Source organism: Salvelinus sp. IW2-2015, unplaced genomic scaffold (genome assembly GCF_002910315.2).
Source record: "Salvelinus sp. IW2-2015 unplaced genomic scaffold, ASM291031v2 Un_scaffold1187, whole genome shotgun sequence".
In the NCBI taxonomy this organism is placed as follows: domain Eukaryota; kingdom Metazoa; phylum Chordata; class Actinopteri; order Salmoniformes; family Salmonidae; genus Salvelinus; species Salvelinus sp. IW2-2015.
Window position 1 is genome coordinate 79,933 of NW_019942769.1, and position 11,248 is coordinate 91,180.

The 11,248-nt window shown below is 41.6% G+C and overlaps 2 protein-coding genes across 3 annotated transcripts; both read right to left on the reverse strand.

The window, feature by feature from the left end:
• Positions 1 to 1,832: 1,832 nt before the first annotated feature.
• Positions 1,833 to 6,300, reverse strand: LOC112069989 (CDGSH iron-sulfur domain-containing protein 1-like). The gene is made up of 3 exons (XM_024137388.2): positions 5,623 to 6,300; positions 4,201 to 4,403; positions 1,833 to 3,959 (listed from the first exon to the last, which is right to left on the reverse strand). Exons 1-3 carry the CDS (start codon positions 5,648 to 5,650, stop codon positions 3,870 to 3,872), a joined length of 321 nt encoding a protein of 106 aa, XP_023993156.1. The 5' UTR covers positions 5,651 to 6,300; the 3' UTR covers positions 1,833 to 3,869.
• Positions 6,301 to 7,453: 1,153 nt separating this feature from the next.
• LOC139024203 (mitoregulin) lies at positions 7,454 to 8,363 on the reverse strand. Of its 2 annotated transcripts, none has more exons than XM_070438797.1 (2): positions 8,015 to 8,363; positions 7,454 to 7,684 (listed from the first exon to the last, which is right to left on the reverse strand). In XM_070438797.1, the coding sequence occupies exon 1, from the start codon at positions 8,199 to 8,201 to the stop codon at positions 8,031 to 8,033; it is 171 nt and encodes a 56-aa protein (XP_070294898.1). In that variant the 5' UTR covers positions 8,202 to 8,363; the 3' UTR covers positions 7,454 to 7,684; positions 8,015 to 8,030. The 2 variants fall into 2 exon arrangements, with proteins under 2 accessions (XP_070294898.1, XP_070294896.1); XM_070438795.1 differs by having other exon boundaries at positions 8,019 to 8,360.
• Positions 8,364 to 11,248: the final 2,885 nt, after the last annotated feature.

The window sequence follows — 11,248 nt, forward strand, 5'->3', positions numbered from 1 at the left end:
TGTTTAATACATTTGCAAAAAAAATCTGAAAACCTGTTTTCGCTTTGTCATTATGTGGTATTGTGTGTAGATTGCTGAGGAAATTGTTTTATTTAATCCATTTTAGAATAAGGCTGTAACATAACAAGATGTGGAAAAAGTCAAAGGGTCTGAATACATTCCGAAGGCACTGCATCCTCCAAACACCGCTTCTGGGGCATTATCACATAAATAATAAGGAATTCTCTTCGATTACGCCCACAAATTGGGGAAAACTAACAGTCTTTACAATTGAACCCCATTGTAAAAGGAAACTTCGTTGTAGATTTTTTTTGTTATACAGAGATATCAAAACATGCCCGAAAAAGCTGCTGTGTTATTTAATGTACACGTAGCCAGGTTAAAAAATACCCACCTACACTTCGCAATGCTCCCACATAGGGAAATAGAGCCTGCGAGAAGAGCCCTGTGGCTTCAGGAGTACTTCAAGGGTACTCTGGGCAGAGCTAAATGTACTTGGTGGTACAGTAGAGAGTGGTTTCATCATGGTACCACATTCCAGAGATCGATTTATAGCCATTAATCTAAAACAATTCATATATTTTAAACAAGACCACTTTGTCATAGACAGACAAGATGATTAATATGAGATGAAAGACGAGTTCTTAACGAGTTCGGGAAGCCAAGCTAGAGCTCTCGGATACCTTCACAGCAATGGGGGCAGACGTTTTGATCAAGAGACCTTTAGAAAATATGCACATTTTCTAACACTAAACATACAAATATGTATTTTAGTTAAGGATAAATCTTAGTTATTATTTGATTATGCTATATTTAAAAAACATACATATAATTTCAAGCCTTAAATTTTTTTCATATTTTTATATTTTGTACCATGTACTTGAGCCTCAAACGTGACACCTCAGCAATTAAACTATTTTTACCGGAATGGGGAGATTTTAACCTTTTGTTTGAGTATGCAGCATTACTAGTTATTGTTTATTGCCCTCTCATGATAAATCATTATGAATAATATAAATCATCTTTAGACATGTTGTACTTTACTGAAATGTAGTTTTGTAATTTACTAAAACAAGCAGACAAGAAAACTGTGTTTGAAAAAGGTAAAGTTTTCTTCTGAGCCAAATGGGGTAACCACAGGTTGTTTTCCCTGCAGTAGGGCAGGGTCGCGACATTCTTTTGTCAGACCTCAGGAAGACTAGCTGTCGCCATCCAAGATGGCCCCAGTAAGACTAGCTGTTGCCATCCAAGATGGCCCCAGGAAGACTAGCTGTCGCCATCCTAGATGACCCCAGGAAGACTAGCTGTCGCCATCCAAGATGGCCCCAGTAAGACTAGCTGTTGCCATTGGGGATCCTAATAAATCAAAGCAAATCTAACACTGACTGGTTCTCTAGGTCAAAAGCAATTGTCACTGTCCATGGTGCTGAACTGGTCATCAAGACAAGGCTCCGCTGTCACGTCTATTTCCCGTCTATTTCCATTTGTTCCATTGTAGGCGACCAGGCATACCAAATTAAGAGCAGCACATTTGAAAGAATTTGACCCAGGTCAGCATCACTAGGCCTATACTTCAGTCAGAGATGCCGACACTTCAGTCAGAGATGCTGACACTTGTCAGAGATGCCTACACTTCAGTCAGAGATGTAGTTCTGAATGACCTGGGGAGAGGAATATGCTTCATGTCCACACTTCATATTCATTCCCTTCAGTCCCTTTGATTGGTTTAATTGTTACTTTGGTTTGAACTGGCTGAATTTATTTGTTAATAAGTGTCTACCAATAGAGGGCGCTATACGACATCTTGTCAAACTGGATTAGAAAAGACTTGGTTCCCACAAACACATGTATTATTTAATTGGCAGAAGGAAGAACAATGATTATTGTTTTTATTGATGATTAAGTGATGGATTCAAATGAAGACACATATTGTGGAAATCTAAGCGGTCACACAGACTGTAGACAATTAACATTCTCACACTAGTATCAGCGTATCCCCAACTCAGTCCTCTGGACCACAAAGGGGTGCACATCTTGTTTTTTTTTGCCCCTAGCACTACACAGCTCATTCAAATAGTCAAAGCTTGTTGACAAGTTGATTTATTTGAATCAGCTGTGTAATGCTAGGACAAAAAACAAAATGTGTACCCCTTGGGTTCCCCAAGATAGAGTTTGGGAAACGCTGAACTACACAGAACTGTGCCTTATTAAAGCTGGTTACCAGAAGTGCTGCGTGACAAGTTCAGATTCAGCCACTAAACATTCAGTAGGCTACAGGGCTGTGTTAACTAGGGCAAAACGTAGCAAAAACTTTTTTTTTTTTTTTTAAACAAAAACTAAACTGAGTATTTCTCTAGTAAGCTACCTCCTAGTTTCACAACATTACATGGTTTTTTTTGCCCACTGAACACAACCCAGGAATATAATTGGTATGTAGTATGGCTGGAACAAGTTTAACTTGTTTAGACTTGTGGATTCACCGTTAACACAGACTTAAAATCAACAAGGTAATCATTACGACTGCTTCATTTGCAGATAAGAATGCTGTAGAAGCTTTATCTGAAATCCATTGAAAAGTGACACCATTTTACAATTGATTTCACAAGTTGAATCAAAATAAAAAAATCGCACCTCATCCGTTTCCTTGATGCTTCAGTAGCCCCAGGTGTTTTTCCTGACCATGGAAAAACTCTGGGCCCCTAGTTACAGCTGCAATAAAAGGTACAGAGAGATCCCTGATCAAGTCCCGTGGTCAGGAAAAACTCCTGAGTATCAACCATAGAGAATGATACTGCCGAAAAGCCTGTTTTAGCATGGGCATTGCCATTGAGGACTTTCACCATTTTTAAGTAGTCAACTGGTGGGACTTCCTATGGGTTAAGGAAGTCTCACATAATTCCATCAAGGTCATCAGGCGGGATCAGACAATGAATTATATTTGTGCGCAAACATTCCATAACTGCAGGTGGCAGTAAGTCACCAACCTTGTCTTTATACCTGTTCAGACAACACCCTCTAGGTGGCAGTGTACACCCTTTCAGTTTGTTTACCAACTCAGAAGTAGCAGAAGAAGAAAACGGACTACTTCAAAATAGAGATTTCCTCAATGGCGCTGCCCGTACACTCACAGGTGCCATAATGGGACAGATACGTTGCGATCTCTATGATATCATAATGGGACAGATAAGTTTGCGATCTCTATGATATCATAAAGGGACAGATACGTTGCGATCTCTATGATATCATAATGGGACAGATACGTTGCGATCTCTATGATATCATTAATGGGACAGATACGTTGCGATCTCTATGATATCATAAGGGACAGATACGGTGCGATCTCTATGATATCATAAAGGGACAGATACGTTGCGATCTCTATGATATCATAATGGGACAGATCGTTGTGATCTCTATGATATCATAAAGGGACAGATACGTTGCGATGTCTACAGTATAAAAGAAAGGCAAAAACATTGATCAAAACAAACATTCTGAAAATAACAGCACAGATACCATAGTTCAATTAAATATATACAACCAGCGTGGCACTTTGCTTTACAGTACTTCTACACCCATGTTTCCTTGGTAATCCTAGCGAAATATCTACCATTATTCTAGGTATGACTACAAAGTCATTTTCCACCAAAAATTGATAACCGCTTGGTCCTGTGATAAGGGTGGCTTCAATCAATAAATAAAATAAATATAGCCCAAAAAAGGTGATTTGGTCACCATGTTTCAGAGCAACTACCAAGTGTACCGTCAACCACTGTCATCCTTTCTGTAGCGAAGAGCACTTGTGTTCATCAGTATGTCAGCAGCAGTCATGGGATAACATGGATGGATGGATGGATGACTGACTGGATTCAGGCCTCCTTTCTTTTCATGATGAGGGGACCGACGTTATCCCCCGTCTCCTGGTTATGTTTAGCATGAGCGCCATCGCAGTAGGGAAACTAAAGGGGTGAGAAACATTGTTAGAATACGCCAAACAAATCGTTCGATTCCTTGACTTGTTCTGCTCAAAATGCGAGGAACAACCAACCCCTTACTAGCATACCATTTGTTTGCACCTCTTGCCATGCCTTCCATGTCTATTAATTCTCTTGTGGTTAAGACATGTATGCTCCAATGTATCGCGAGAAGTTGTGAAACTAGAAACTAAAACAAAGAGCATAAAATTGACAGCTAGCCTACCTTCTTGGATCTCCAACACCTGCAGTACACCGCCTTATCCCCGAGGTCCTCGATGTCGAAAGCATGCACCACTTTGGGGTTGTCTTTCTGCAGGTCCAAGTTGACCTTGGGCTTGACCCCTGACCCCTTGGAGAAGTACTGGAGGAGGAGGATGCCCGCAGCTGTAGCTCCTGCAGTCACACCGATGGCTGCCGCCAACTCCGCTGTAAAACAGAAACAGATCCAGTATCTAGTTCAGCTATGCCTCCAACTGCAATACAACAAACTAAATAACACCAACACTATTAGAATAGCTTACCAGTCAGTGTTAAAGCAGTATGTTAAAACTCTACAAAACTTTTAAAAGGTGAGGAAGTTTAGTTAAACTACAGTTCAGGCAGAAATGTATTTGACTGTTCCAACACACACACTTGCACAGTATTTAGAAAGCATAAACCATTTGTTGCTTTATGGTAGGAGGAGCAGTACATGTTTACGTTGTGATTTTTACTTTACATGTGCATTAGCCCAATAATAGACTAACGGAGCCTAGCATTACCTAGGCTAAGGGTTACGTTTAGGAATTAGTTTAGGGGAAGGGTTAGCTAAAAGGGTTATGGTTAGGGGAAGGGTTAGCTAACATGCTAAGTAGTTGAAAAGTTGCTAATTAGCTAAAATGATAAAATTGTCCATGATGATATTCGAACTCGGGAACGTTTGGGTTGCCAGATTTTCGCGTTTTACACCCAACCTACTTTCATTTTTGCCTTAAGTAATCATCTGTTATGCCGAGAAGAGTATTTTATGTAACCATACTAAACACAACATATCATATACTCATTTGAGTGTCCCAGATTTACGTTAAATATCTTACGTCTAATCTATAAACCCAGGTTGAGTGTCGGGGCTCTTAAACAAAACTACCCCCATACAGAAGACGCCTACTACACCCAAAGACTTGTGTAATATAATAGTACTGGGCCTCGGGATCAAGAGCTACTAGCACTGCTGGGTTATAAAGTGGAAGGACAGAATATTTAGCTGAAAAGGTATTGCATTGCCTATGTAAAGAATCCATCTCTTGCAGTCGTCACATTTTGTTGCTTTAATGTTGACACAAGAATGGAATAGTATGGAATGGGGCCTGTAAGGCTCAAGCTAAAACATGCCAATGCTACATGGTATAACCTTATACAAAAATACTCTTCTCGGCCTAACAAACTCTTATAGCCAGCTGACATGGCTAGCCAATAGCAAGTAACAATCTAAGGTCGCAGTCTTATGAAATGACAGGCATCTTTACAGATTACATTAGCCATTGTCATAAAATAGTTCACATTATTTTGATATATTTTTCTAAATAACAACCGTTTTCGTAGCAAAGTATGTACGTAGCTAGCTAATAGAAGTTATCTTTTTGGATAGTTAGCATGGCATATTTACCTTTTGACAAGGAAACGTTAGAACTCATGGCTTGTAACGTTGAACGAATGCAGTCCTGTTGAGCAAGCGTCGCTAACAATGCGTACGTCTTAAAGAATGCGTAGTAAATGGCACATACTTTAAGATGTTTGACAATGTAAACGCACTTATTTTTCTTGTGCGTTCCGGCAGACTAGACGCTGTTTTGCTGCCTCTCAGGTCGGAGTGCGAATTACACATTGAAATATCTAATAGCCTAAAAGGCATTACATGGTCAATACGCGGTCTGCATTGACCCTGCAGCGTTTAGGTGATATGGCCTCTGCAGAAACCAGGCCATTCATACGTCTTGGGCTTCGCAGAGCAGTGGTGAACGATGTTGTCAAGGAAGTGAGTTTGTTTTTATGCAGGACCTCCCTGCCCCTACCTGCCGTCAACCAATAAAACCAATGCCTTCCCCGGTCCTCTCTCCCCCACTCACGTTGCCACTCCTGGGTCAACACCTAGTTATTCCATCTCCCCTAACGGACTACCACATCTATCTCCTCAGAGTTACCATATCCTCCTACCCCAACATGAGCTGGGACCCACAGAATGTGAACACACAGCTAGCATCTAACTATACTGAACAAAAATATAAACGCAACATGTAAAGTGTTGGTTTCATGAACTGAAATAAAATATCAAAATTTTTCCATACACACAAAAAGCTTATTTATCTCAAATGATGTGCACAAATTTGCTTACATCCCTGTTAGTGAGCATTTCTCCTTTGCCAAGATAATCCATCCACCTGACAGGTGTGGAATATCAAGAAGCTGATTGAACAGCATGGTCATTACACAGGTGCACCTTGTCCTGGAGACAAAAGGCCACTCTAAAATTTACAATTTTGTCACACAACAAAAGTTTTTGGGGAGCGTGAAATTGGCATGCTGACTGCAGGAATGTCCACCAGAGCTGTTGCCAGAGAATGTAATGTTAATTTCTCTACCATAAACCACCTCCAAAGTAGTTTTTGAGATTTTGGCAGTACATCCAACCGGCCTCACAACCGCAGACCATGTGTAACCACACCAGCCCAGGACCTCCGTAATCGGCTTCTTCACCTGCGGGATCGTCTGAAACCAGCCAAATGGACAGCTGATGACACTGAGGAGTATTTCTACCTATAATAAAATCATTTTGTGGGGAAAACTAATTCTGATTGGCTGGGCCTGGTTCCCCATGGCTGCGCTCATGCCCGGTCATGTGAAATCCACAGATTAGGGCCTAATGAATTTATTTTAATTGACTGAATTCCTTATATGAACTTTGACTCAGTAAAATTGTTGCATTTATATTTTTGTTCAGTATACTTATGACGCCACTGGGAATCACTTCCGGGTAAAATACTTCAAAATAAAAGTCCCCTAGGTATATTGGAGAACATTGCTAACATAATCCACATGCATTCTTATATCTCAGCATAAATTGCTGATTGTAGCAGACTGAACTCCACGGTGAAGTTCAACTCAGAAACTTCTGAACAATGGAGTGGAGTTCAGTCCGCTATGCTGATTTTTTTTTGTACAATAAAATCTCTCTTCCGTAAATGTATATATATTTTTTTTATTCACATAGGTGCTCATAAGAGTGATGGTTGATACTGCCCCATCCCAAACTGAGCCCTATACACAAACGCCCAATGCAATTGTGGATATTTAAAGGGTATGACATAGGAGTATCAAATCCTCTCACATCTCCACCTGTGCGTAAAGTCGATTTGGGATTGGGAAGATTCAGTGCAATGGATTTGGTTACACTATATAAAAAGACAGTAAACTACCATAGGCATCTTCAAAACACAAGATTTAAGAAAACACATACTTTTATTAATTAAACGTAAAAACGGCAGTAGTCTGGAAGATGTCTGGAGCACATTTGAGAAGACGGACCCAGCAAAACACCGTCACCAAAACCACAAAAACATGTTCAGAAACGTGTCTTTGTAACTTGCTTCAGTTCTGCTGGTTGAGGCAACGATTCCAGTCACTTTATTGGAAGTCCATGATCTGACAACTGAACATTTATTTGTGATGACCTGAAAACAGAAGAACAAATCATTATTACATCATGCGGTAATTACGCCTAACTATAGGCTAGGGCTACCAAAGAAATCAACTGAACCACTTATTATAGGATTATTTTGTATTTCTTGTGAAAATAATAAAATGTTTAAACGACTCCATGGATTGCGAGGCTAAAATGTCAGGCTGCAACCCTTTCAACAAACGTAGGTCAATCAGATTGTGTGCCATTTGTACACTGAATGTAGGCCTAATACGTTTCCAGTCACTAACTTGGCTAATGTTATCCAACATGTTTGATACAATGTAGCTACACGCGATCAACGCATAGGTCAATTACTTACATACCCTACTTCACTTTCATGCCAAGTCCAGTTTCTTCTGTGTTTCTGAGAGTTTATCCTGCAGTCGTTTCTTTCTCCAATCCAGGAACTTCCTCCGCGCTCGGTTGGCCTGCCATCCAGAAAGGAAACCGACTGCGAATGAAATAACGATTGCAACTTGCAGCGTCCTCTCAGAAACGTCCGCCATATTCACCTCTGTATGTATGTCAGTTTGTATTGCTTTTAAGTTGTTCGGAAAAGCCACCCAACATGTGTCGTGCTGTGACGTGTCTAAATATATGAACGCACCATACCGACGGTCCTACAGAGTGTCTCGAGGGCCAAACGTCGAGGTAAAAATACACGATTGAGAATTATAATTTATCTCCGGGAAAACGGTGCCCTCTTGCGCCTAGAAGGAAATCTAGACAATGGAGTGCAGTCTTCGGGAGAGAAAGGTTCACTGTTGCTCTGAAGCAGTTTCCCAAGCTCGGTCCTGGGGCTCCCCCTGGGTGCAGGTTATGGTTTTGCCCTAGCACTACACACCCGAGGTAAAGACAGTTTCAAGTTGGCTATTCACACTTTAAAACCTCAATAGTTTTCAAACCACTTGAGCCACAGACTCCAAATAAGTGTTATGATGTTGGAAAAATTGCGCACAACATTGCACAGGTCTTAATTTTCATGATTTGGACATTAATTCTCTTTCCAAAGCTAATAAACGTGGAAATGTGAGCAGCATTTTGTATTCCGAGTTGAACAAAGTACAAACTTTTTTTTACATTCAAATTTCAATAGCTCCTTGGTCATGTGACCTACTGACTTCACACAAGGTTCAGAATGTCCACTGACTACCCTAATATATTTCACACCCTTTAGTTTGTCCATTTTCATCTCACACACGTTTACATTAATTTTTCTCAATTTCAATTTTCATTAGCTCCTTGGTCATGGACCTATTGACCTCAAACTACTTTCAGAATGTCCACGGACTGGCGGAGACGGGCGCTGCGAGGCATCCAGTGCGGTAACGCGACCAATCCCGGAGAAGCTGGCGGGAGCCCCGGGGAGAGTTCTCTTTTCTTTGTGAAGGGCAGGGCGCCCTGAAATGGGTTCACCCCGAGAGAGGGGCCCAAGCCCTGGAAAGCGTTGCGGTTCCTAACTGCCTTTGGTGGACGTAAGGAAAACTGCAGGCGAATATCTGTCGAATATCCAACCTGAATCCGTCTTTACCTCAGTGCACTAGACAGCTGATTCAAATAATCAAAGCTTCAGGAGTTGATACGCCAAGACCGAGTTTGGGAAACCCTGTTCTGGAGACTCCAATGAGACACTCTGCTTTATCCCGTTAAGCCGTTAAGTATCGCCCACAGCTGGGACCATGTGAACTACAATCCGATGCTCTGTTTAATTAGAAACGTTAATAATCCTCGTTTGCAATACGGTTCCTCTACTTTCACATCACATCAAAATGATTTCACAAATGCAAAATGAACACTTACTGTACACCGTTTTAACCGATTTAAACAGTTACAACCAACAGTATTTTAAAGAAATGACCTTCCTCTGTTATACACAGGTGTTCGGAGCATGGTCGCCTCGGTGTTCTGTCTGTCATCTATAAACAAGCACTGTTATGGCCATGTGGGAACCCTAACCTAGTGTGTTGTCATTTAAAAGTCCAATGCAGCCTTTTTTTTCAAATCTCAATATCAAATAAGTTCTGGGTAACATTTAAATACTTTACTGTGATTGATTTTAATCCAAACGGTAAAAAAAAAAAAAAAGCTTCTTAGCAAAGAGCCATTTCTCAAGCAAGAATTTTGCTTGGAGTGTTCTGAGTGGGGAGGGGAAAAATGAAAACTAGCTGTTATTGGCAGAAATGTTTAGAATGCTTTCTCATTGGTCTATTCAGGCCAAAACTCAATCTCACTAAAACAGGTAGACATTTCATGCAGACTTTTCAAACAGTTTACACTTAAAGGGCATTCTCATAATTTTCAAGGTATTATTCCAACCTCAGTGTGGAAATATACAGCATATAAAACATGGGAAAAAAGCACATTAATTGCACTGGGCCTTTAACCTTTAAAAAAAAAAAGATTTCTTGCTTATGTGAAAAATAAGGAACTTTCTAAAACTGAACTGCAAGCGATGCGTGTTAACGTTCACACCGAGTGGTGAGGCTCTTAACAATGACATCACCTGTTAAATACACTTCAAATCAGTGGAGTTGAAGGGGAGGAGACAGGTTAAAGAACAATTTTCAAAACCTTGAAAATTTAAAACATGGCTTGTGTGTGTGTGCCATTCAGAGGGTGAATGGGCAAGACAAAATATTTGTGCCTTTGAACAGGGTATGGTAGTAGGTGCGAGGCGCACCAGTTTGAGTGTGTCAAGAACTGCAACGCTGCTGGGTTCTTCACACTCAACAGTTTCCCGTGTGTATCAAGAATGGCCCACCACCAGCATCAAGAATCACCAATCCCCCCCTCTCCCAGACAGCATCAAGAATCACCAATCTCCCCTCTCTGACAGCATCACCAATCTCCCCTCTCCCTGACAGCATCAAGAATCACCCCTCTCCCACACAGCATCACCAATCCCCCCTCTCCCTGACAGCATCAAGAATCACCAATCCCCCCTCTCACCTCTCTCCTAGACAGCATCAAGAACTCACCAATCCCCCCTCCCTGACAGGCATCAAGAATCACCAATCCCCTCTCCCTGACAGCATCAAGAATCACGAATCCCCTCTTCCAGACAGTCAAGAATCACCAATCCCCCTCTCCCTGAGCATCAGATAATCACCATCTCCCTCTCCCGACAGCATCAAGAATCACCAATCCCCCTCTGACAGCATCAAGCCAATCTCCCACCCCCCTCTCCCTGACAGCATAAGTCACCAATCCCCCTCTCCCTGCAGACAGCATCACACAATCCCCTCTCTTCCCTGACGAGCATAAGAATCACCAATCCCCCTCTCCCTGACAGCATCAAGAATCACCAATCCCCCCTCTCCGACAGCATCAAGAATCACCAATCCCCTCTCTCCTGAAGCACCAAGAATCACAATCCCCCTTCTCGCCTGACAGCGATCACCAATCCCCCCTCTCCCTGACAGCATCAAGAATCTCACAATCCCGCTCCTCTCCCTGACAGGCATCAAGAATCACCGAATCCCCCTCTCCCTGACAGCGACAGAATCACCAATCCCCCTCTCTCCCTGACAGATGCAGGGGGAGGCTTTGGGGA